A 26958-nucleotide genomic window follows, 5' to 3' on the forward strand; every position below is an offset into this window, starting at 1 on the left:
GCAACCTTCGAATTTATGGACAGGATTTAGGATCATATTCAGCCAAGAAGCTCTAAGCTGGCTGAGGTTTGGCTCTGATCTAACAAAGATGACCTTCTCTTGACTTTCGCCTTAACCACCACTTTCTGGCTCTTTTGCTGACATTGTTCAGTTCTGATGGCGAAGCTTTCCAGCAGATTAAGTCAGTTGTCAGCAACCGCTTGTAAATCAGAAGAGCATCTCAGTTGAAAGAAGTGAGGTGGGTCTACTTTTAATCTGCACTCAGTAAACAGAATGGCCTTAAAGGACAGAGGGAAGATCTGCTACTGAGAAATAAAACTTGAGCCCAGGTCAGTAAAGTGGTTTATAAAAACACTTCACCCAGCCCCTGTCCCCCATTCTCAAAATAAGAGGGAGAAGGGGAAGCACAGTCAGACTGGCTCAATTCTGTTGCTACAGCCTTTCTAATAAAAATAACTTGAAAAAAACAGAGACCGTGAAGACTTAATAAAGCCTTGTCTCTCTCTGATAGGCCAGTCAGTCCACTTTTTAAAAAGCCCAATAATAAAAAATATCCCTCTCCCTGGAATGGGGGCGGGAGTGGGGGGGAACAGCCACAGCCACTCAGGTTGAGCCAAAGTCTTTCCACCCCCATCCAAACACTTTCAAGCCACTGAGCCAGTGATAGGTTTCAATTTTTTTTACTACTGGTTCTGTGGGCGTGGCTTGGTGGATGTGGCAGGGGAAAGATACTGTAAAATCTCCATTCCCTCCCCACTCCAGGGGAAGGATACTGCAAAATCCCCATTTCCTCCCGATCAGCTGGGACTTGGGAGGCAGAGAATAGATAGGGGCAGGGGCAGTCAGAATTTTTACTACCGGTTCTCCCAAATACTCAAAATTTCCGCTACCAGTTCTCCAGAACTAGTCAGAACCTGCTGAAACCCATCTTTGCACCAAGCCATATGAATAAGTGAATGAGTGAGTGAGTGAGTAAATTTCCCTTTTCATCCTAAAATCTACACCTCTGACGATTTCCTTTAGGAAAACAGGATTTAATCCGAACAAAAACTCTCCCCCAGATCTGATTTCTGCTTCTTCGCCTGCCTGGCTTAGAACCAGAGGTAGGTTTCAGTAGGTTCTGACCAGTTCTGGAGAACCGGTAGTGGAAATTTTGAGTAGTTCGGAGAACCGGTAGTAAAAATTCTGATAGGCCTCGCCCCCTTCTATTCTCTGCCTCCCAAGTCCCAGTTGATTGGGAGGAAATGGGGATTTTGTAGTGACCTTTCCCTGGAGTGGGGAGGGAATGGAGATTTTACAGCAACCTTCCCTGGGAGTGGGGAGGGAATGGAGATTTTACAGCAACCTTACCCTGGAGTGGGGAGGGAATGGAGATTTTACAGTATCCTTCCCCTGCCAAGCCCACCAAGCCACACCCACAGAACCGGTAGTAAAAAAATTTGAAACCCACCACTGCTCAGAAGGTGCTAAAAGTTCGCTTGGCACAGAAGCACAGAACCCTTTTGAACAATGAGGCAGTGCCTTCCTTTCGCCCCTCCATCCCCGGAAAAAGAAAGGCAGGATGTTCCAATTAGTCGTCGGTGGCCGGGGTCTCTCTTCCAAAAGGGCGAGTCGCAAAAGAGGCAGAGAACTTCGCTTTCGGGGAGGGAGGGCAGGAGGGAGACGGGGGGAGGGGCGGCGGTTTTGAGCCTCGAGTGGACCGCGCGAGCAGCGGGGCACGAGCGCAGCTGCGGCTTTGGGGGGCCCCCGTCATCACTGCGCACTCCTCGCCTCCCTGGCAGAGATCCAGTAACCATGGGTTACCCTATCAGTCAGGAGACCCGCTGCCTCCCCTCTGCCAAAGCTCTATAAGAGGGACCCGCGTCCGCAGCCCCAGAGAAGGCGCCGCTGCTCCCCTTTCTCCGCACGCCGCGGCGCGAAGCCTGTCGGACATGGCTGTCGGATTCCGGCGCTGCCAGATCGCCCTCATCTTCTGGGCAGCCCTCGGAGGGGAGAGCCGGTTCTTGGAGGTGAGCGAAGAGCGGGCGTCCCGCTGTCCCCCCCTCCCCTCCCCATTCTCCGCCAAGGACCCCTTCCACGCCGAGGTGGCCCCTGTACTCGCGCGCTCCACTTTGGCCACCTTTGAATCGGAATAGAGCTGGAAGGGACCCTGGAAGGGACCCCAGTCCAGGGGTCTCCAACCTTGGCAACTTTAAGCCTGGAAGACTTCAACTCCCAGAATTCCCCAGGCAACTAAGCTGCCTGGGGAATTCTGGGAGTTGAAGTCCTCCAGGCTTAAAGTTGTCAAGGTTGGAGACCCCTATATATAGTCCAACCCCCTGCTCAAGCAAGAGACCCGACACCCTCCCCGTTGCTCCAAGAGGCTTGGCCGGCTCCTTTCTGCGCCCCCTGGGAGCTCTTCTGTCTTTTGTGTCTCCAGGGGCGGCAGGGCGCCTTCGCGGACGGGCCGGTTCTGCTGTTCAACCAGGAGCTGAAAAGGCAACTCTCCGGCCAGCAGATCTACCGTCGGGCGCTGCGTGAGTTTCTTTCCGGAGAGGCGGGCGGCGTGGCGAAGTTGCGGGCGAGCTCGGGCGGACTGGAAGGGAGCGTGGGGGTGGGGGGACGACGGGGGATGGGAGGGGAGTTGCGTTTGGTAGCCAGCCGGAGCTGCGGGAAGGGAGTAGAGAGGTTCGCGGGAGAGGGGGAAGGGAAGAAGCCGGCCCGGATGGCGATCCCGGCACATGTTCGGTGGGTGATGGGAACTGTCATTTTCTCGCGGCCGGGGAAGTTGGGCGTCAGAAGGCGCTGCTGCTCCCGATCTCCGCACACCGCGACTTAAAAAGGATAGACGTGAGTTCAAGTGACCTCGATCCCAGCCCCAGAATGAAAACGGGAACCGGTGTTGCTGGGTGCAATGAACCCAAAGGTTGCTGGGTGCAATGAAATTTAGGCAAGTGAGAAACGACGAGAAATCGTTCTGGCGCCCTTTCTCAGCGCCAGTTTTGGTAAGAGCGCAAATCAAGCTGCGGAGCTGTGGGCGGAATGCTTTTCCAGAGTGATCGGCTGGAGCGGAAAACTTTCTGAGAGTCACCGATGCTTCGCCTTCTGTGGCATTCCACTTTCTGTTGCCAACGTCGCCTTGAAAGGGGGAATCCGAATTTCCTTTTTAAAGGGTATCATGAATATTGCCAAAATAATGTCCCAAAGATATTTTTTCAAGAGGCAACTGTCTGTATTTTCTTTGAAGACGTTTTTGCTTCTTAGGATGCGAGACACCGAAGCTGCTTGAATGAAGTTGCTTTTCAGCTGAAGAAGAGTCTTAGATGAGAAGCGAAACGTCTTCAGAGAAAAATCAGAAAGTCCAGTTGCCTCTTGAAAAAGCACCTTTGGGACAACCATGACCTGAATGACTCAGAATCTCCATAAACATTGCCAAAATAAGTTTTGAATAAGTGATTTCAGAGATAGGTAATGTGAAATCTCTGCTCTTCGAACTGCCAACCAGAAAGAAGAAAACAGTGTATGGTGGTTTATTCAGCTGGCTGGTTGGGGAATACCAGAGGATGCTTGTGACTGAGAAAGAGTAGTTGAACCTTCTCCAATCTGATGTCTTTTGGACAATCGAGGCTACTGGTTGCACCTGATGGACATTGCTAACATCTGAAGCTAGATAAAAGAAAATAAGATTATGAAGTTTTCTTTTCAGTGGGATTTCCACCAGTGGAGGAAGATGCAGTAGAAGAGGAGATAGGAGAAAAAGTTGTGGTGGGTTATAGATAGCGGTAGCAATCTGTACTGGATCCCTAAGGGAAGGAAAAGAATGGCCCTGTATAACTTTAGGTTGTCTCACTTGTGGATTGGGAATGGTTCCAGCTTCCTAGGAGATATCATTTGGTACTTTGGAGTTGAGAGGAGATACCTTTAAATATGTTTTCATGCGTGGTCTCCTTCCTCATGACTAAATGCATGCTAAGGCTGAACCTGTACACTGGGACAGATTCCAAAGCTTGGTCCTGACCCTGAGTTCAAATTAAGAGCGAGAGGCTCCTTCCTGGGAGCAAAATTTCAAGCCATCTTTCCCCAGATGCCCTCTTAGGTATGGGATTTCAGTCCCCCAAATGTCTGCACCACTCAGCTGCAAGGCTCTAGGATAGCGAAGGATGACCGAAGCAATGCTTTTCAGGGTGGATTGTGGTGGGGACCTGAGAGGATCTCTGTGTCCTATGCCAACTACGAAATGGCAATGAAGCATGAAGGCTATTTCCATTGCTAGCCCAATAGCTTTGTTTAGCAGTGCAACGAGAAGGGAAGCAGTTGGCATAAGGGAAAAAATATAGAAAACACAGGATTCAGAATAAGATGAGTTGCAAGAGAAAAAGATTGCAGAAATGCAACGAAAAGCTTCACTGGCTATCAAAATTAACTCTAAGAGCTGTGATGGCAAAGTGGTTAGAATTCACTACTGCAGGCTAATTCTGCTGACTGCTGATTGCCAACAATTTGGTGCTTCGATTCTCACTGGCTCAAGGTTGACTCAGCCTTCCATCCTTCCGAGGTCGGTAAAATGAGGACCCAGATTGTTGGGGACAATATGCTGACTCTGTAAACCACTTAGAGAGGGCTATAAAGCTCTGTGAAGAGGTATATAAGTTTAAGTGCTATTGCTATTGCTATTATGCCATGTAGCCAAATACAGTTCACTCTCATAGGTGTGTTACTTAGTTCTCCAAAAGCTCATCTCTGTTGACATTCCCTCTGTTTCTTTACAATACCTCTGTCTCATTCTTTTAACTGGCATCTCAGGGATTAAACAGAGACACTAATACATGCAACATTTACACATAGTACTAAACTACAATGTAATTTGTGTGGTTTTGGCTTGGTGTATTACATGAATATGCCATTGTAGTTTGTATATCACATTTTATGGCTTAGCACATTGCCTAAACCCAGGTAATTGTGGAGTGTAGCAGTTATGATTAAACAAACCATGACTTACCATAATGTATGACTCCACTCTCTATCGCTGATATATGGTACTTTTCCCATGTCTGTTTTACATGAGTAACAGAATGCAGACGTTAAAACCTTTTGGAAAAGGGAAGGAAAGAAAGTATACAGCTTGCTTACTGTTGCATGACTCTAATATTACCTACTTTGGGACCTTTTTTTCCTGTCACCTTTCATGGTACAAAAAACGCCTCAGCAATTTTTGTATTCTGATGTGTTCCCACTGTCTTGCCTTATCCCATTCCCAGTCCACAAGTAAGATAAGCTTAAGCTTATCTTCTCTACTTCATGTTAAAGTAATGTTTTTTTTCCTTTTGCCTATCCTGTCCTGGGTTGGAAAATCTAGTTATTCCGGCTGGATGTCAGGTACTTGCAGTGATTTGAAATAAAAGTAAAGGAAGTAGGAAATGAATCAGCAGTGGCGACAGCATTGGCGGCATTATCTGCAGGAGCTTTTCTTACACTTTTCTGACATAAGCAGCCTTGCAAGCTCCACCCCATTAGTATGTGAATGCGATATAATAATGCAAGTATAAAAAGGGGTGGAGTTTGCAGTGCAGGTCTGCTTTCATCCTCCTCACTTGACTGCTACAAGGATGGATGGGAAGTAGTTCAGCTCAGAAGTGAGTTTATGACCTCTACTTTCTGTATTATTGTTTATTGTAATAAAAGAATGAGAGTGTAAGGAAAAGAAACTTATTCCTGTTTCATGAAGAAGAATAAGACAGCCACAGTTCAAATCTCACATGGCTTCAAGGTATGATTTTCTTGCTGGCCTTCTCCATTAATACAGGGAAATAAGTGTAGAATTATTTTTGGAAAACTTATCCAGGGTAGCCCCCCAAGCACTCTCAAAAATGCTATATAAATGCTACGCCAATTGGCACATTGTGCAGCAGATACATTTATAATTGTATGTCCTTTTGAGAAGAAAGCACATCCAAGGAAGCTGGAAGATCCAGACTTGATGGCACATAATCATTCAATCAGCCAGTCATTTCCAAGACATAAATTCAAGGTTTTTCCTCCCCCGTTTTCTTCTGAGCCAGGAGCTTGTGAGCTTGGGTACTTGTGTTTCCAGAATTGGGAAGAATTGCTTTGTTCTTGAATGACAGTCAAAAGCTGACATCAATTGCACCTTTTGATAATAAAGCATTTAGCGCCAATTGTCATTTTAAGAGTCTGAGTATTTAAGCTCACAGCTGTAGAATTTGAATTTTCTTGCTTTTCTCTCCTGCTTTTTGGAAGCATCAGGCTCAATGTAAGAAAAACCTAAAAGCTTTTGCACATTCTTTTATGTCACTTTAATTAATCCTAATAAAGGCATAATAGGAGCTTAGACTTTTGTTTCCTGATAATGGGCACGAAATACAGATTAATGTGCCTCCCTCCCCTGACTCTCCTCCCATGAACTTTCAAACCCATATGGAGAAGGAGGGAAGAGAAGGGTTTTGTCTGATGAGATTTAAAAATTACAGTAAAAACTAAGAAGAAGGCGTAGGGAAAAGAAAATATTTGAGTCTGTAGTCGTAATGACGGGGGGGGGGGGAGGGTTTGAAATTTGCAAAGGTAGTGATTGGGAGAATAATATGGTTCTGCACATGTTTTCCATTTGTTTCTAGATTAGGAGAGTGCCTCTTTTAAGGCTTACAATAGTTTTGTATGTTTATTGTATCCAAATGGCAGAAATTTGTCTCACCAATTTGGGAACATAATTAAGGAATCTGGGAGCTACCTAAACTGACTAGAGAGTCTGGATGTAATTTTCCAAGATTTCTTTCTGGAGTCTTCTATAGCTCTATCTGTCAGGGATTGAATGTAGAAGCTTCTTAAAAATTAAACAGCATACTGAGAATGATGGCCTTTATCAAAAAGGGACATTTGCATATAATCAGCACATTTGTGAGTTACATTTATCTTGTTTTTAGTAAAAACATGTAAAAGTGCCTTGACCTAGGAATTATTTAGCTACTGACTTTCCTTTATAATATGAGCTTAACATTATTGTTACGCATTTTTATATTGTGTGATTTTTGGAAGATTACATGTGTAGTTTTTAAGATTGTTGAAAGCTGATAATTGTCTTTAATTTTGCATGCACATAGCTTCTGTCTTCAATATGCCTTGCCCTTGAATCTGACATGTGAAAAAAGATTCCTCCCCGAAGAAAAAGGAATTGACTTGCTTCTATTCTCGTCTGCAGGATGTCTTGACATGCTAAGTATAGAAGGGCAGTTTACCTTCACCGCAGACCAACCCCAGATGCATTGTGCAACATTCTTCATAGGAGAACCAGAGGAATTCATCAGTATAGATTTTGACTTTGTCAACATTGACTGTCAAGCTGGAGATTTCTTGAAGGTAATAGGTTGCTTGCTGACTGTGAGTTTCTATTTCAGACAGGGGTGAGGGAATGCATACTTTAAGTTAGATTTTCTTTTATAAAAAAAACAGGATATATTTGGCACTGGTAAAGTCAAAAAATCAAAACAGAAGGTAATGCTTTAGATGTCGCTTTTGAGGTTTCCAGACATGGTGAGTGGAATGAGGTTAGCTTTGGATCCAAAATCCCTCCACTACAGTCTTCTTCTGATAGCCTTTCTACTTAGTACCATGAATTTTATTTTTGTTTATTCATTCCATTTACATCTTGTTTTCAAGGATACACACAGTTTTCTCTTTTTTCCCATTTTCTTTTAGCAGCAAGCCTGGCAGGTAGACTAATAGTTGTGGTTGGATAGAAATTTAAACTCATCAGTTATAGCCCAAACCTCAACCATTGTACCACAATGCCTTTCATGAGTTTGAGATTCAGTAGGGAATATATTATTTTAATAATGAAATTAAGTATTTAAGTATGTAGAATTAAAATACTAACAAAACATTGTCAGAACTGCAGGCAATAAACATAGAAATAAAGAAGAAAGATAAGAGACCACAGAAGATATGGTTATGGGAAAGATACCATAAATTTATCATAATACTTTATACATTTGCCAGAGTTTAAAGTATTGCAAGAAACTTTGCTTTGTTGATACAATAGATAGAGAGAACTTGCTGTCCTTTGGCTGCTCTTACATTAGCATATTATCTGGAGAAATAATTTCATTTTCTAGGATAAAATGCAGCAGAGGAAACCATCGCCTCTTTACCCAAAACATAACCCTGAAGTGAAGTCCAATCTGTAGATCATGGCCCCAAACCCAAGAGTGATACCAGCGTCTTTCAAACTGAGTTCTTCATTTCCACACCTGTAAGACAGAATCTTGCCAGACTGAAGCCCTCTACTATCTGCATTTACTGTATACTTTACCCTCTTTCTTTCACACAAAATATCTGGACTGGATTGTCCCTTTTTCCTTTGTAATGCATCCCCTTCGTCCTGGGAATCCATTCTACTACATTCCATCACAGATAACCACCATACACCATGCATTTGTTGCTTGAAAATCAATTGTCTGCCTTTTCTTTAAATGGAATTTATTAGTAATTCCTAAAATAATATAATCAACACTCAGGTCAAAACATTTGTTTCTTTAATTTCATGTAATGTGAACATTTTAATTTCCTTGGATCTGCAGCATGAAGGATCTCACACGTTTGTCTGAAGAATAAAGGGATGATTAGAACAAAAGGCTGTTATTTTTATTCACCTTTAGAAACATTAACTGTAAAATTGCCATTCTACAAAGCCAAGTGGCTGTTGCATCATTTTTAATCTCCAAGAATACCACTAGTTTTCATACGGGTCCTGGGAGAATTCAAAGAAAACATGATAGATGGCCATAGCCCAGAGTTTTGCTTCTCTGTCTGGGTGCCAGAAATCAAAATTAAATTGGTCAGTGAAAGTTTTTCTGGAAGGTGGTAGGTATTTTCACAACATTCCTTATTGGTAGTCATTTTGTGAGAGTTCTTAAAACATAGAATAGAATAGAATGGAATAGAATTTTATTGGCCAAGTGTGATTGGACACACAAGGAATTTGTCTTGGTGCATATGCTCTCAGTGTACATAAAAGAAAAGATACGTTCATCAAGGTACAACATTTACAACACAATTGATGGTCAATATATCAATATAAATCATAAGGATTGCCAGCAACAAGTTATAGTCATACAGTCATAAGTGGAAAGAGATTGGTGATGGGAACTATGAGACGATTAATAGTAGTGCAGATTCAGTAAATAGTCTGACAGTGTTGATGGAATTATTTGTTTAGCAGAGTGATGGCCTTCGGGAAAAAACTGTTCTTGTGTCTAGTTGTTCTGGTGTGCAGTGCTCTATAGCGTCGTTTGAGGGTAGGAGTTGAAACAGTTTATGTCCAGGATGCGAGGGATCTGCAAATATTTTCACGGCCCTCTTCTTGATTCGTGCAGTATACAGGTCCTCAATGGAAGGCACGTTGGTAGCAATTATTTTTTCTTCAGTTCTTATTATCCTCTGTAGTCTGTGTTTTCTTGTTGGGTTGCAGAACCGAACCAGACAGTTATAGAGGTGCAAATGACAGACTCAATAATTCCTCTGTAGAACTGAATCAGCAGCTCCTTGGGCAGTTTGAGCTTACTGAGTTGGCGCAGAAAGAACATTCTTTGTTGTCCTTTTTTAATGATGTTTTTGATGTTAGCTGTCCATTTTAGATCTTGTGATATGATAGAACCTAGAAATTTGAAGGTTTCTACTGTTGATACTGTGTTGTCAAGTATTGTGAGAGGTGGAAGTAAGGAAGGGTTTTCCTAAAGTCTACCACCATTTCTACGGTTTTGAGTGTGTTCAGTTCCAGATTGTTTTGGTTGCACCACAAGGCTAGTCGTTCGACCTCTCGTCTATATGCGGATTTGTCATTGTCTCGAATGAGACCAATCACTGTTGTGTCATCTGCGAACTTCAGTAGCTTAACAGATGGATCATTGGAGATGCAGTCATTGGTATACAGAGAGAAGAGAAGTGGGGAGAGCACACAGCCTTGGGGGGGCCCTGTGCTAATTGCACAGGTATTTGATGTGATCTTGCTTAGCTTCACCTGCTGCTTCCTGTTTGTTAGGAAGCTTGTGATCCACTTACAAGTCTGTTCCGGTACCTGTAGCTGGTTTAGCTTAGTTAGAAGAATGTCTGGAATGATGGTATTGAATGCTGAACTAAAGTCTACAAAAAGGACCCTTGCATAGGTCTTTGGAGACTCAAGATGTTGTAGGATGTAGTGCAGAGCCATATTAACAGCATCATCTGTTGATCTATTTGCTCGGTATGCAAATTGCAAGGGGTCTAACAGCGGATCCGTGATGGTTTTCAGGTAGGAAAGCACTAGCCTTTCAAAGGTTTTCATGACTACAGATGTTAGAGCAACTGGTCTGTAGTCATTCAGTTCCTTGATGGTGGGCTTCTTCGGCACTGGGATGATGGTAGAGCATTTGAAGCAAGAAGGAACATAGCACATCTCTAGTGATTTATTGAAAATATGGGTGAAGATGGGGCCAATTGGTCAGCACAGACTTTTAAGCAAGAAGGAGTTATCTTGTCTGGGCCTGGAGCTTTTCCTGGCTTTTGTCTGTGAAATAGGACCTGCACTTCCTTTTCTGTGATCACTAGGGGTTGTGAACCCAATGAAATGGGGTCAGTTGTAGGAGGCTTGGCTGTTGTTGGTGTGTCTGAGATGGGGGTTGTGGAGATAGGTGGCTGTAGTTTCCTTTCAAACCTGCAGTAAAACTCATTCAGGTCATCTGCCAGTTGTTGATTACCTTCAGCCTGGGAAGGAGGTTTGCCATAGCCGGTTGAAATCATGTTGAAACATGATTTCAACATTCCAGAAGTATTTTCTAGCTCCCAAGGTTTAGGAACCTCGACTGGAGTATATGCATAGTTGGCTGCTCAGCTCAATAATGCTTGGATCAGGACCCCTGAGGAGAATGAATGGTCTGTAGAGCTGGAGTGAAGGGAACCAGCATCTGTGTGACACTGCATATTGATCACCCCGCTTCAAGTTTAAATGTCAGGTTTAGAAACACATCTTTCATAATTAAGCCCAATTATTAAATTGTTTCTATTTGAAGTAGAAACTACGGAGAATGTCAAAGTAATTATTATTAGTGTATGAAGTGATTGACTTATAATAGATGTTAATGCCAAGTCATGTGTGCAGCAGATTGGTGAAATTTCTGGATTGGCATGAGATATAAGAGAGGTCCAAAGCCTACAAGACAGTCTTTCTATAATGAAAAGAGTCAGTCTCTTTTTATTTCATTAACTAGTACTGTGTTTCCCCGAAAATAAGGCCCTGTCTTATATTTTTTTGAACCCTGAAATAAGCACTTGACCTTATTTTTGGGGAGGTCTTACTATTTTGGGGCACATGGAGCAAGACAGGGCTCCTCTTGCCTTCTTACCTGATTTTCAGCTCTGCGTTTAAATATTTTCGGGGAGGGCTTATTTTTTGTCGGGAGGCTCATTTTAGCGCATGTGCTTATTATCAGGAGATGTCTTATTTTTGGGGAAACAGGGTATTATACTCACTAAAAAGAATAATCTGAAAATGAGAACATTCATGTTCTTATTCATATTTATGCCAATAATGTGATGCTAATAATACCAGTAACAGCCAGTCAAATTATGAGCAATGTGTTTGGATTTAAAATTTAATATGAAACATAAGGAACAAAGAATTTACTTTAATGGACAAATTGTGATTTGTCTTCTTTTGATTTTGGAGGCAGAATGTCTTCAGTCTGGGAATTGCAGTCTCAGTAAATATGGAAGGCATCAAGATGAGGAAATCTGATATAAATCTGAATTCTCTTCTATACTCCTACATCCCTCTAGGTTTTTGATGGCTGGATACTGAAGGGTGAGAAGTTTCCTAGCTCTTCGGATCACCCTCTCCCCACTTCTGAAAGGTATAGAGATTTCTGTGAAGCTGGAGCTAGCCCAACCACCATCAGGTCCTCTCAGAATGTTGCCATGATCTTCTTCAGAATTCAGGATGCAGGGAATGGATTCACCTTAACAATAAAGAAGCAGCCTAATCTTTTCCGTAAGCTTGTTTTCATTTTATCTTCTGAAATGGCTGTGATTTCTCAGAAGAGGAACAATTTAGTCAAGCTGTGATCAAATAAATAGAAATAGTATAGGTACTGATTCAGCAAAGGCTCAATCAGCTTGACTATGTTTTCTTACCCAGAATGGAGGCATGCTGTTGCCTTCTTCTCTGGAATTTTTCTGACTTCCCAGTCTACTCTGGATTGGCAGTCTTCCATTCAAACTCTATTCAAACTCCATTCTATCAAATTCCATTCAAACTCAAAGTTCACTCCTTTGGTTTTTTTTGTTTTCATTTTAAGAACAACCATGATTGGCTAGGTCAATGATTCTTAACCTGTGGTCTGCGGACTCCTGGGGGGGAACTGCAACGTTTTCATAAGGGTCTACGAAGATTTGAAGAAATGTTATGATTTAAATATTGAGTTAAGTCTTGGGGGTCCATGGCCACAAAGGATATTTAAAGGGGGCCCATGGTGAAGAAAAATGAACCACTGGGCTAGGTGTTGCAACTTAACTGGGCCATGATCAAATGACAATGGAGGGTCCTTATTCTGGCTCTTTAGGCATGATTTGGCACAGGCATTTAGAAATCGTTAAAATCATTAAAAAATAGAACTCTTCCCTGAAGGTAAAATAAGAGCATGCAAAGAGAAACCAAAGAGAATTTGGTTGAGTTGGGCAGCTATAGGAATTGAATGAATGAATGAATGAATGAATGAATGAATATTTATTTATTTATTTATTTATTTATGCTCACAAATGCCATAACAAAACCAGCAACAAAACGATTTCCCTCTGTCTTTCCTAAAATTAGACTGCTAAAATGAGGAAAGCTTAAAGTAAGAACACTTGCAAGACTTTGTTACTAGAGCCACTTTCAGTAAAAGTAGCTTTAGCCTTTACGTAGAGTTGTTTTTTGGATCTGGTCTTTCTTGTGGGGTTGAGTGTGCCTTTAAAAGATGAACTTACATGGTAAAAAGGAGTAGGCAAATTCCCTGACTTTTTTTAAAAAAACATCCTTTTTCCTATCCTGCCAATGTATGAACAATTTAGGTTACACACTTTAATATTTAGAACTCTTAAGTTCTCTGAACAATGGAAGCTATTTGCCCCTATGGATTTTCCCCCTGCTACATGACATAGCATCTTCAGTATTACTTCAGTAAAATAGGCCAATAAGCAATGATTATTTTCTGTTGCTGCCAGTGTGATATTTGTGACCCTAAATTGCAAAACTCATGCCTGATTTTGAATGGAGACACTATTGGAAGACCTCAGCACAGCTGATTAGCATCTTATCTGTGTCGGTGCCAAAACCTCCTCAAATTAAAAAGTCTGCATTCCTTTTTAGTGAACAAATTGTGACTCAGTAATTCTATATCTTCCCCCTGTACTAAAGCTTGCAATATCATCTCCCAGACTCCGAGTGGAAGATTTACGATGATTGTTCCTCATCAGCATCGGAATTGCAGTTTTTCCATTATCTACCCAACATTGATAAAAATATCTGATCTTAGCCTGGGGCACCTGAAGGGTTTTCACTTGAAGGTGAGTTGTCAGTTTCTTCCTTATACATCTGCTTACACTACAGGGTTATAGGATTCAGCAAATTTGCTGCTAGTCCTTATGGCCACATCTGGCCTATTTTTTTATCTGTTCCCTGTCTCCTAATCTTTCTTTGATATGGACTCTGGAAGGCAGAACCATCTGTGGATATTGGAAATCCCATCTTCCTGTTCATCAAAGGTCATAAAAAAAGGACAAAATGTTTTCTGAACTATATTCTTGCATATGGGGAGATCTCCTAGTTTGACGTAAATAGCAGAGTTATTAGCTACTATATAGCACAAACCCATAAAGTGGTTGTTTGTTTTTGGCTTTGCATGATGTTTAAATAATCATCACTTAAATGGGACAAGGACAGCCATCATTTAGTACATTCTTGCTCTGAAAGTTTCCCATATTCATGAATGCTGCATTTGGAAATATTAAAGAGCTTCTTGAATTTTTATGCCCTTATGTGATATTCATTGAGCCCTCTTTTGCCCGATTTTTATAGAAACTAGCAGTTTCTTTTATTCCCTTTTGTGGGTAAGAATGACTTGATTTTTGTTAGGATCTCTGGGAATGCAAGGGATCTGAATGAGAATCTTTGCACTATCCCATTTGCTTGCAACAGTGATGGGAAACATTTGGGCTTGGTGTGTAAAAAATTCAGAAAATGCTTAACTTGACTCGGCTAGCCTATCACTCCATCCCAGACAAAAGAGAAACAATTCATTAACAAAGAGTTACTTTGGATAGTGAAATGGGTGGCATGTCAATTTAAGATACCTATTCTATAAATACCTATATACTGTATCTGTACATTTTTTTGACTCTCAGAAAAAAATGCCAATCTGAAGCAGCTCGAGGTCACACAAAGTCTGGAAACTTAGGAGAATGTTCTTGCATGCCTTTGCAGCCTCTGAGAAGAGTGGAAAAACACACCCTGTTGTCCCTTATTTTTGGAGGCTTCAGAGCGGAGCCCTTTTGTGTGACTTCCAGAGGTTCCAAAGTCCAGGTGGACAGCACAACACATTCTTGTGCGGCTTCTGGAGGCTCTGAAAATCATGTGAGAACTTCCTGTATTTTGGGTGGGCTGCGGAGGCCGCATGAGAAATGTAATGGGCTCTCCCACGGCCTCCGGACCCTCTGAAAGTTTTGCTAGAGCCTCCAAAAGCCTCCCAGAATTATGTGAGAATGTTCTTGTATGATTCTTGAATGATCCAGAGGCCCCTCAAGAGCAGGGCCCTCTCACATAACTTCCAGAAGGTTCAGAGGCTGCTTTCTCATGTGCCTCTAGGTTTGTCACCAATAATGTCATGGCATATCACTTGTGCCATGCATGCCGTAGATTTGCTATCACCGGCTTAGAGCAATCTTTGGGAGTTCTCAGTATTTTGAGGGTGGGAAGATGATTACAACTCTACTTTGAACTACTTTGAAAGGATTGAAAGAGAACTTCACTAATCAAAACGAAAACACACTTGATTATTTTGCATGATCTTATAAATCTCATTTGCTAAAATAAACCTGGATTTTAAATTATCCATTTAACATGGTTTCATGTCCTTCTGCTTTTTCTTCTGCACAGAAACCAACTGCCGGTTGCAGGGGCACAGGAGATTTTATGGAGTTGCTGGGAGGAAATGGGTTAGACCCTTCTAAGATGCTTCCATTGGCTGATCTTTGCCATTCTTTCAGTGGACCTGGTAATCTCTTGTGTTAATGCTGCTTGTTCAAATATTTCCTCAAAGTGATATAATAGGGCTACCATATCTGCAATATGCCAGATAACCTTTAGAGGGCAGCAAAGAGGAAGGCTATACTTTGTTTTCTTTTAATAGACATCCAGATTTTGGCAGTCCAAGTATAGACACCATAGATCAGGGGTGTCCAAACTTGGTCCCTTTAAGACTTTTGGACTTCAACTCCCAGAGTCCCTCAGCCAGCAAAGCTGGCTGAGGAACTCTGGGAGTTGAAGTCCAAAAGTCTTAAAGGGACCAAGTTTGGACACCCCTGCCGTAGATATAAAAAAGTTAATTATATGGACTGATTGCTTAGGATTTTCAGTTTTCCAGTAAAAAAAAAAAGCATGACAAAGTGCATTAGAAAGAAACAGCTTTTCTGATATTTATCTGCATCCTAATTTATGCCATTGTGGTCTGCTTAATCAATCTCATGGCTTCAGATGCCCTGCAAATACAACTCCCAAAAAACTTTTTCCAATAAATCTAGACAAGTCAGAACGTCATGCATTTTTTGTATTAAGGAATTTGTTGTTGTTAGTTGCGAAGTCGTGTCCGACCCATTGTGACTTCATGGACAACGTTCCTCCAGGCCTTCCTCTACTATCCTCTGGAATCTATTTAAGCTCACGGTATTAAGGAATGACATGGTATTAATACTTTTTGGGACATTTACTTCTCATGACTGGGATTAATGCAAAAGACTGACAATGTGTATTGAAAAAATAAGGTCTTTTATTGTGGAAAGAGTTTTGCTTAGCTGCTGACTCAAGCCCTGAGTGGGTACCAATCAGTCAATGTCATCATTGCTATGTGAAGATGGTCTCATAAATACCATAGAGCAAAGTGGGAAACTTAAAGATATACAGACTTTATGTAGTCCCAACATCTCTTTTGCTATTCCATGCCTAATCCTGCCTAATCACAATTGCCATATAGAATTTGGTTCCTTTTTGAGTCAGAAAACACGAAAAGGTTGTAGCTTATTAGAAAGTAAGACCCACAGACATGCCCTCTTCTGCAAACTCTGTCCACTATCTAGAAAAAACAATAGCCCAGGTCCATACCCAAGTAAACTATAGAGCCTCGTTCTCTTTGTATTATTGTTCCCACCCATCATGGCACTTAGAGCCCTGAAAGTCTTCCTTCTCAAATCTAGATCCAATTGCACACTATAATATATGCAGCATGAAGACGCAGGAAGACCTAGCTCAGCTAAATACCCATACAGTAAGGCATTTTCCCTTCTATGCAATTTAGTGAGGCTTAATCTTTTCTATCTGAGAGTTGTAAATGATGCTGAGTGTAATCTATTTTGCTTCAAACAAACAAAAACCTTCACAATCTTTTCAGTACCATTCACTGCCGATCGTTTCTGTCTTCTGCTATTTTTGTAGTTAAAATGAATTTTATCTTTCAGGAAATCAAGTACAATATAGCTCACATGATGAAATATTATTATGTGCATTCAAATTTGGTTTAATGGGTGTTAATAAAGACAAATTAAACACACTTGATATAGGGAAAGTGCCTCTAGAATTAGTGCCTCAAGAATTATTCTTTTCAATCAGAGATCCTATAAAGAACAGTACATTGTTGTCATATTATATTACTTAGTCATACACTAATCTTACTGAGGGCAGATTAGACCATTTCAGAATAAAGGCAATGAATCTAGAATAGGAAAAATATTATTCAACCTTATTTTGAAGCCATTAATGAAATCAGTGTAAAGGCATTCTTTGATAGTGATTTAGTATATTAGTAAAGTTTTTCCTATGCTCTTTGCAATAATGTGCATTTCAATGTGGAAAGACGATGCCTCATTAGAAATCATATGTCCATATATTTGCTGCAGCATAAACACATCTAATCTTCATGCACAGTAGTGCATGAAGATGGAAGTTGCTTTTATCTATACACACAGATCATTTTTTTCTATATAGAGGCAGTAGGGTATAAAGAAATGATATAGGCATACCTTTTGAAAATTTGTGCACAAGTCCTGCATGTAAAAGTGCAATCCATTAAAGTTGTTCAATAACTACACATTTTTTTTAAGTAATTAAAATAAAATCTAAATGATTTCCCTTTGGCTAGCTCAAATGAAGATTGGCTGTGACAACACCGTACTGCGGTTAGTCTCAAGTGGAAAGCATATCAATCAAGTAACTTTTGAATATTACCAGTTGGATCAAAATGAACAGGAAAACAACAGCCTCAATGAATTTTGTCTTTCAAGCATTTGAAATATTGGACAAGTCTCTTTTCCTGGAACATACTAATTCTGAGCAGCTAAATTGGTGAAACACTTCTGCTGTCTGAGCACTTATCTTTTCATATGAAATCATTATTTCCATGAACATGATTAGAAGAGTATTACTCATGGCATTTGCAATACATTGTCTTTTTCCTGTCTTTAGAAATATTGAATATATCCAAGATATGTAAATCTGTACAGATTCCAAAAGCTGTCTTTAGGCATACTTGCATCCATTGAATCAAATATGGTATGTTGTTGCTGCATCAGGGTGCCTGTTTTGAGGAGCCATGAATGTTCAAATACATGCACAATTTTTGAAATTATTTATTGTGCACATACTTATTTTAGAACATTGTTTAATTGAATTTGCAGCTTATCCTCTTTAGGTGTCAAAACTAGAAAGATTCACATAGAGAGAAATGACATTACAATTTTATAAGAGAATATTACAGTGCATAAATTTAATTGCCATTAATTTATTTACACAAATGTATATTCAGTTTTTAATAAAAATTTATAGCATGAAAAAAGATTTTGCTTTTATCTGTTTAACATAATAAATACATTCATAGTATTGACAAAATTTAGTTGGACTGTTTTTTCCTTGTGACTTTCATCAACTGGATTTCATGGTACTAGAAACAACAATTATACATTTAATTAAGAAGTTAATGAGAATGTTAAGTAAATTTATATATGATAAACTTTTTATATTAATTGTTAATTGGTAGAATTAGATTGGTGGATCAACATCCATGAATAGGGACTGGAATACATTTCCATTGTATTCATTCACTAAGATAACTTTTCAGAATTTTGACTTGATTATTAATATTCTCCCACAATTTGATTCCAAATAATATATTTACCTCATATCTTATAACAAGACTATGAAACTTATAAAATGTCAGCTTCCCTAAATCTAAAGCTTGTCTACTTTTGGTTCAAGTATTCAAAAATCCATATTGAAGCTCTACTCCTGATAGTTGAGTGAAAGAGTGGAATATAAATACAAACTTTTCCAAGATTTTTTTTTAAAAAAATGGGTAAAATCCCATTTTTTAATAGGGGGGGCTAAATGGAGGGGGTGCTAAAGAGAAGAATGTGGTAAATATTCAAGACATCTCTACATTCTTAATTGGGGAATGAGACATGCAAATGTGTTCTTATTAGAATATTGATGGTGTCAGGTTGCCCCATGGGCTCTCCCCAGATTTATTGGGAGGAAATGATATTATCTGTGGGGAAGACCTATTAGAATTTCATCCTTGCCTTTCAGTGTGATTATCTCAGGTGCTTTAGCAAGAAATAGATCATGAAACCATCTGGATGCTTCCCAACTGAACACTCCTAGTGCTACTATTCATAAAATATTGGCTGAATTCTCCCACTGTCCGATTTTGCTTAATCACAGCTTCACACATTACATGATCATAACCAAACAAATAACATGGTTTTTCATGTTGTGCTGATAGAATAATTAACTGCATTCACACATCACCCTGAACTCCTAAATCTCATAAATGAAAAAACACTGTATGTGGGTGCATCCTGAACCACTGGAATATATCCATTCTATACAATATGACAATCAGTTTTTATTACAGTCATAGACTAGCAAATATATCTATAGTAATAACAGTTTCTTATGAACCTTTCTTGAGATTTAGAGGTTTTATTCAGACTTAACTAGATCTTTCCTTACTTATTTCATTGCATCCTGGAAAAGGTTTAGTGGAAGGGTAGTTGTAGAAGTAGTAGTTGTACTGTATTAGTAATTAGAAATATGGAAATGGAGAAGAAACATCTTACAAAAACTGAAAGGAAGCGTTTGGCATGTCAAACTAAAATGGAAGGATGGCAAAAGCAAAAGAAGAACTGAGGCCAAAAGACAGGACACAACTGGAGAAGCAAGAAGCAAGGATGGAGACTCAGATTTTCACAAGACATTATTACAGAGACATCAGTAAGCAGTACTCAAAATTTCAGATACTTCTACACTAAAGAATATAGGGAATAAACGGAGAACTAAGGATGGTAACTCAGGAAGATGAATATGATATAACAGGCATCACTGGCGCTTGGTGGGATGAGAGTCAGGATTGGCACATACACTCAGAGGCTACCATTTATTCAAAAAGGAGACCCAAGAGAAAGGATAAAGAAGTAAAACTATAGAAAGAAAAAATATATTCAAACATATATTTAGGGAGAAGCACAGAAACCTTGTTATAAATCTTTGGGTAAGCCTAAAAACAGGGAGAAACAAAAGCAATATGATTGTGGAAGTTTATGACAGATGTCATTGGTGGGCAGAAGAAACAAATGAGGCTTTCATCAGATGACCAATTTTTCAAAAAGACATGCAAGAGTTATAATGCGGGATGTCAATTATGCTAACATTACCTGGGTATCTAATTCTGTCAAGAGGTCCAATGCGTTTCTTTTTTCTCTTGGTGACAATTTAATTTCTCAGAAAATAGGAGACGACAAGGGTGTCTGTTATCCTGGGATTTATCTTAACTAAGAGGGAGGAACTGATTGAAGGAGTGAAGTTGACCAGCACCTTGGGGGGAAATGATCATGCTCTCCTTGAATTTATAATATCCAGAGGACTGAGAGATAACAAGAATCTGACCTGAATACTATATTTCAGAAGAATTCATTTTGAAAGAGAAGGTGGCAAGAAGCAATTGTTTCACTGTACGCTCTCCAGTCAGACCTTTTTTGGAAAGTGTTTCCTGTTCTGGGTACCACTGTTCAAAATGAACAGTGAAAAATTGGAGTAAATTCAGAGAAGGTCTACCAAAATGGTGAGGGCTCTGGAAGCCAAATTCTGTGAGGAATGGCTAAAAGATCTGGGTGTATTCATCATCATCTTCATTTAACAACTCCATAATCCCTTGTGGGGTGGAGTCTAGGCAACTAAATGGAGCTAACAGAATGTTTTAATGGCTGGATGCCCTTCCTGTCGCCAATGCGGAGTTTTGTCCAGCAGATATATTCTCAGTGTTCCAAGAAAGAGAAATATCTGCCTCTACCTAGGATTGAACGTACAACCTCCTGATTGTAAGACAAGAGCTCCACCTCTAGGCCACCGCACCACTGGGTGTGTTAGCCTATAGAAAAGATGACAGAGGGTTTAACATCAAATATCAGTAGAATTGCCACACAAAAGAAGTGGCAGATTGATTGTCTATTACCTCAGAGAGCAAGACCAGAACTGTTATGTCCTCGCAGTTACGACCGGAGTTTTGTTACTGGGGTTCCCTGATTGGTTGTGGCGCGGGCTAACAAAGAAGCGGGAAAGTTGGGGAGTTTTCATTGGTTCCTTTGCCTGACAGCCGGCTATTTAAGCGGCTGTCAGATAGTTGCCGGCTAAGTTTTGCCATGTAGTTCCTTCTGTTTGGTTACTGCTAATAAAAGATTCGTGTTGACAGCTGACTGAGGTATACCTTTGTTCTAAGAACAGAACACTGGCGACGAGGACGGGCGGATTCCACGTGGCGAGCCAAGCCTGCCGCACCGTCACGAAATTGTATCCTTAACCTAGGGGCTATCCTGTCCCTCAGAATTTTTTTTTATTATACTTTTGTGAACCATGGCCTCATTCCTCCCAACGTTTCCTCCTTTCGCTCCAGCGACCGACTCGTGGATTGATTATCTGGAGCGATTTGATTGCTTTCTGCTTGCTAATGATCTCACAGGGTTGTCTCCTGCCCGCAGTTCTTGTGGCAGTACGGTATTTGCCACTGCTAAGACTCTGTTTGCTCCGCAACCAATCGCTGAGGTGCCATGGGATACCCTTATCAATCGGTTGAAGGAGCATTATGCTCCTGCTCCGTCACGAGTGGCTCGTCGCCTAGCCTTTCGGAGACGAATGCAAAAGGACAGAGAATCTATCTCCGACTACGTCGCCTCGTTGCGGACTGCTGCCTTGCACTGTCAATTTCCCGAGCTGGACGATGTTTTGCTCGACCAGCTGATTTGCGGGGTAAGGGACCTTCGAATACAACGACGCCTTTTGTCCCGCAAGGACTTGACATTTCAGGCTGCGTTGGACGAAGCACAGGCTACTGAGGCGGCCGAAAAGTCTGCTGCTGAGCTTCGCAGTTTTCAGGCAAATTCCGGCCCTATAGCACCAATGTTGGATGTCCATTGCGAAATTTCTGACCGTGAGACCTCTTCAGGGGAAGAGGAGGACGTGAGACAGTTAAAATTGGCGCAGACACGGAGAAAGGCTGCCCCTATCATGCAGCCTCAGGGTGTTTGTGTGGGTTGTGGAGGCAATCACATTCGAGCAGAATGCCGTTTCAGGGCGGCCGTTTGCCGCCATTGTGGAAAAAAAGGTCACATCTCTAAAGTTTGCAGGGCTGCCCTCCCAGATCCTGTTTGGAAACCTGATCCCTCAAGTTATAGTCGATCTTCCAAAATGAAACCTGGCCGCAGAGGGAATTGGGCCTCTGAGGCACGAGATAATGAGCATTCGGAAGTAGCTATCACCCATGCCACATCTATATCCCCTTGCAAGAAAATTTACATCACGGTGTCTCTCGAAGGGGCACCGTGTCAGATGGAGGTAGACACTGGCTCTTCCAGATCTCTAATTGCTTGGGCCACTGTGAGGAAACTAGTTCCCTCTTTCTCTAAGAGCCGCCTACAACCTTGCTCCATGACTCTGAAAGATTATCAGGGGAACATAATTCCAACCTTGGGGGTGGGTTCTTTCGGGGTGACCTATGATTCCTTTGCAGGTAAATTGCCGCTAATCGTAGTCAGAAGAAATTTACCATGTCTCCTTGGACTCGACTGGTTCGATGCCTTAAAGCTTAGTATTTCTGGTGTCCACACTACCGGCCTTGAAGTTCCTGATGTGCTGGCTGAAGAATTTGCTGATGTTTTTGATGGGCAACTTGGTAATTACAAAGGAACCCCAATCTCCTTTAATTTAGACCCCCAAGTGGCGCCCATACGCCTCAAGGCTAGGAGGGTGCCGCTGGCGCTTCGCCCTAAAGTGGACAAGGAACTAGATAAACTAATTGCCCAGGGCATTCTAGTACCTGTAGATTACTCACCATGGGAGACCCCTATTGTAATTCCCTTGAAGCCGGACGGCTCTGTCAGAATATGTGCCGATTATAAGGGTACGATAAATAAGGCACTCCAGGCAAACCCCTACCCTGTGCCTGTGGTGCAGCATCTGCTCCACTCGTTAGGCAAAGGTCGTTTGTTCACCAAATTAGATCTAGCACAAGCATATCAGCAGCTCCCGGTGGATGAAGCCACTGCGTTAGCGCAGACTATTGTCACCCACCGGGGCGCTTTTAAATGTACTAGGCTCCGGACTTCCGCTTGGCTCCACCTTTCTCGCTGGGTGCTAATTTATGGCACTCCGCGCTAGATAACTGTAAAAGCCGGTGTAAATAGCTTTCGAACAGCTGTTCCCGACTTAATTTTCCCTCTCTGGTTGAGAGAGCAGGGGAATGAGCAGGGGGGAGAGAGGTAGATTCCCTTAGGGGCTTTGTTTTTGTTATGCAAAGTCCTGGAAGGTGAGTCCCTTCGAATCCCTCCTACCTCCATTATCCAGCGTGTCTCTTGCAACAGCAGGAAAAGAGGAAGGTGTCCAAGTTCTGCTAACAATTGATTTCTTTTTGTGGATTTATAAGCAGGCGGAAGAAGCATGAGTGAATAATTATTGGTTTGCAAGTATTGTTGATTTTCTGACTTCCTCCTCTTTTTAAAGAGAGAAAAATTATTCTTTTTTTTCCTTCTCTTAAAATGGCGTTTTAGACTAACTGCAAATAGCTTGCTGCGAAATCGAAACTGAATGGAGACATCATCTTATTGTGTTGGATTCTGGTTTGTTGGATCATATTACGTTGTTTAAGTATTTCATAAGGGGATTTTCAGCAAGAACTTTGTTATGAAGGTTCTTTCAGAAGAATGGATTCGTGACTTTATACAGGATTACACAGAAAGAATGTATTTAATTACTCAAAAATACGAACTGAAACAGGACTTAAATGCAATGGATGAAGATATGATCGTGAATAAACAAGTTGATGTAAAGAAGTTTCCTTTAAATAGTTTGGATGAAATGTCAGAATTAGTGCTACAGGAGGCTGTCTCCGAACTGAAAAACTTATAGGCTTAATGTTTATCAAGAATTCCCTCTTTGGACTGATGGAATATATGGTAGTATTTTGTGGATTTTTGAACGTAAGGATTTACTAGGCAATATTGTGACTGACTTTTCAAAAGGAGAAATGAAGGAAAGACAGAGATTAATGCATCAAAAAAAATGGCAAGAGACAAAAGTACTATTCATTGAATTATTAATAGACAAAAATATTATTGTCCCTGAAAGACAATGACGAAGACCTGGAAGAAATGGGTTGATTATATGTTTTATATCTAGTATAAAAGACTAGGTATTTGGATTTATACTGGATTTTGACGAGGATGGATTAAATTTGAATAGCTACTGTAACTCTTGGTATTGAAATTTTATAATGTGTTGTATTGTATCTTGAATAGAATATTTTTGAAAGAGTTTATGTAAGGAAGACCTGGGGGGAAAAATTATATGGTTATAGAAGCTATAAGGGAGATATTTTATGAATTGGATTGGATTTTTATGTTTTAGTTGATTTTAAATACTTTAGGATTAATTTGTTTTATTGATTTATATATTTTGTTATTCTTAATTCTTAATTTTCTTATTTATATATATTTTTCTTCTTGAAGGATTTTGGTTGTGTTAGGAGGAAATCAGAGTTAGAAAGGGAAAATTGGTATAATAGTTTTGGGGGAAAATTTTCTTAGCATATGTTTGTTTTATTTTTAACTATACCTTGTGCTTCATCCGGGAAGTCAGGGGGGGGGAGGGTTTAGTGAAGGGAGGGGGGTTGGGGGGGAAAGGGAGGGATTTTTTTTTGTAAAACGTTTTGAATAAAAAAAAAATGTACTAGGCTCCAATTCGGTGTTTGTGTGGCCCCTGGCATATTCCAATGTCTTATGGAGCGTCTGCTCCATGGGCTTGAGGGTGTGGTGCCCTACTTCGACGATGTTCTAATTTCTGCCAATGATCAATTGGAACTCGTTGGTAAACTAAGGGCAGTGCTAACCCGCCTCAGAAAGGCGGGGCTAAAACTTAAAAAAGAGAAGTGTCGAATCGGGGTGCCCAAGGTAGAGTTTTTGGGATTCTTAGTGGATGCCCAGGGCATCCATCCCACCCAATCGAAGGTGGAGGCTATAAAAAACGCCCCACCTCCGACCGGTCGAACTGAACTGCAAGCGTTCCTGGGGCTTCTAAACTTTTATTCCATTTTTATACCTCATAAAGCAACAGTGGCAGAGCCAATGCACCGCCTTTTAGATTCCAAACGCCCCTTGGAATTGGGACAAGGCTGCTGCGGCTTCATTCCAAGCCGTTAAAGACCTGCTTAGTTTGGAGGCTGTCCTTGTCCAGTATGACAGCAGTCTCCCTTTAATGTTGACCTGCGATGCGTCCCCGCATGGTGTGGGGGCTGTACTTAGTCACTTACTGCCAAACGGATTGGAAGCTCCCGTAGCATTTTACTCGAGGACCCTTTCCCCAGCAGAATGAAATTACAGTCAGCTGGACCGGGAAGCGTTAGCGGCTGTTGCAGGAATCAAACGATTCCACGATTACGTTTATGGGCGTTTTTTTTACTTGATCACGGACCATTAGCCTCTGTTGGGTTTATTGGCTGGCGATCGCCCGACACCGCCTATCCTATCGCCGCGCATGTCCCGGTGGACAGAGTTCTTAGCTGTTTATTCATACCATCTTATTTATAAGCCGGGCAAGGCTATCGGTCACGCCGATGCGCTTAGCCGATGCCCCTTGCCCTATCCTATCAGAGACCCTGCACCCACAGCTTCAGTTTTGTTGATTGAGGAATGGGATTCCCCAATTTCTGCAAGAGATATCCGTAGAGAGACCACGAGGGACACAATTTTGTCCCAAGTCATTGACTGGGTACGCAGGGGGTGGCCAAAAGGCCCACTATCACCTGAGTTCGTACCGTACCACAGCAGACAGTTTGAATTGTCAGTTTTACAAGGCTGTCTGTTGTGGGGGAATAGAGTGGTAATCCCCTTGGTCCTAAATAAGACAGTTCTATCATGCCTCCACGAAGCTCACCCTGGGGTAGTTCGAATGAAGGCTCTGGGCCGCAGTTACACCTGGTGGCCCAAAATGGATCAAGAAATTGAACGTTGGGTAGATCAATTTTCCGCGTGCCAAGAGTCCAGGCCGGTGCCCCCTGCAGCAACGGTTCAAGAATGGGAAAGGCCTCGAGGGCCATGGACAAGGGTCCATGTGGATTTAGCAGGTCCATACATTGGGTGGCAGTTTTTTATTCTGGTAGACGCTTACTCTAAGTGGGTGGAGTTGGCACTTATGCCATCCACCACCTCAGACGCCATTATAAGGGTCCTCAACCGCCTATTTGCTACCCATGGCCTACCTGACACATTGGTGTCAGACAATGGGCCCCAATTTACAGCGGCACCATTTCAGTTCTTCCTGGCACGACTGGGCATTCGCCATGCCACCACGGCTCCTTTCCACCCGGCGGCTAATGGCCTTGCGGAAAGCCGTGAGGTCGGCCAAAGAGGCGCTAGGCCGTTTAGGGCCGGCCGATTGGCACAAGAGAGTCAACCAATATCTTTTAGCTCAGCACACTACCCCTTGCCCTACTTCCGGATTCAGCCCTGCAGAGCTCTTAATGGGCCGGCGTCTCCGGACAGTACTTGACCGCCTGCATCCCTTATACGCTGCTAGTGGTCAGCACAAGGAACAAGGATTGCCTAGAGTTTTTGCTGTGGGGGATTTAGTTTTTGCCCAAAATTACGGGGGACCAGGTCGATGGCTACCGGGACAAATCCTCCAATTGACGGGGCCATGTTCCTATAGGGTCCGGTTGGAGGACGGACGAACCTGGAGACGTCATGTGAACCAACTACGGCGCCGACCCGTTCCTAACATGAATGGCATGACGGACTTAGAATTACAGGACCACGCAACACGATTAACCGACCCGGAACCGGAGCCTGCACAACCAGGCCTTGCTACAAAAGCAAACCAAGGCCCTACCAGACCTACTAGCGGAGGACACTCAACCCATAAAACCCACCGGAGCGTTCTCATCGGAAATCTTACCTGGTGTTCCGGACGCTCAATTGCCTGGCGTTCTGACCCAGAGTCCGGTGACGCGGCCTCCGGTGGAAGCGCAGGGCGGGGTTCCTTCTCCTCTTTTGGCCATGCCCTCTACAGAACTAAGACGCTCAGGGCGGAGTCGGCGCAGGCCGGCGTACTTATCTGACTATGCCTGCGCCATCCGGGAGGAGAGGGGT

The 26958-nt window shown here is 41.9% G+C and overlaps 2 protein-coding genes across 6 annotated transcripts; both read left to right on the forward strand.

Annotated features, from left to right (window-relative positions):
* Positions 1 to 108: 108 nt before the first annotated feature.
* Positions 109 to 18146, forward strand: CRHBP (corticotropin releasing hormone binding protein). Of its 5 annotated transcripts, none has more exons than XM_058173258.1 (8): positions 109 to 329; positions 1812 to 2009; positions 2420 to 2516; positions 7193 to 7350; positions 11803 to 12013; positions 13421 to 13569; positions 15158 to 15275; positions 17412 to 18146. In XM_058173258.1, exons 2-8 carry the CDS (start codon positions 1932 to 1934, stop codon positions 17558 to 17560), a joined length of 960 nt encoding a protein of 319 aa, XP_058029241.1. In that variant the 5' UTR covers positions 109 to 329; positions 1812 to 1931; the 3' UTR covers positions 17561 to 18146. The 5 variants fall into 5 exon arrangements, with proteins under 5 accessions (XP_058029241.1, XP_058029242.1, XP_058029243.1 ...); XM_058173259.1 differs by lacking the exon at positions 109 to 329 and adding an exon at positions 16471 to 16541 and having other exon boundaries at positions 1696 to 2009; positions 17412 to 17534; XM_058173260.1 differs by lacking the exons at positions 109 to 329; positions 2420 to 2516 and having other exon boundaries at positions 1696 to 2009.
* Positions 18147 to 21175: 3029 nt separating this feature from the next.
* LOC131190736 (uncharacterized protein K02A2.6-like) lies at positions 21176 to 26359 on the forward strand. The gene is made up of 4 exons (XM_058168091.1): positions 21176 to 22796; positions 22869 to 22911; positions 24546 to 24762; positions 25289 to 26359. Exons 1-4 carry the CDS (start codon positions 21176 to 21178, stop codon positions 26357 to 26359), a joined length of 2952 nt encoding a protein of 983 aa, XP_058024074.1.
* Positions 26360 to 26958: the final 599 nt, after the last annotated feature.

Source organism: Ahaetulla prasina, chromosome 2 (assembly GCF_028640845.1).
Source record: "Ahaetulla prasina isolate Xishuangbanna chromosome 2, ASM2864084v1, whole genome shotgun sequence".
Classification (NCBI taxonomy): domain Eukaryota; kingdom Metazoa; phylum Chordata; class Lepidosauria; order Squamata; family Colubridae; genus Ahaetulla; species Ahaetulla prasina.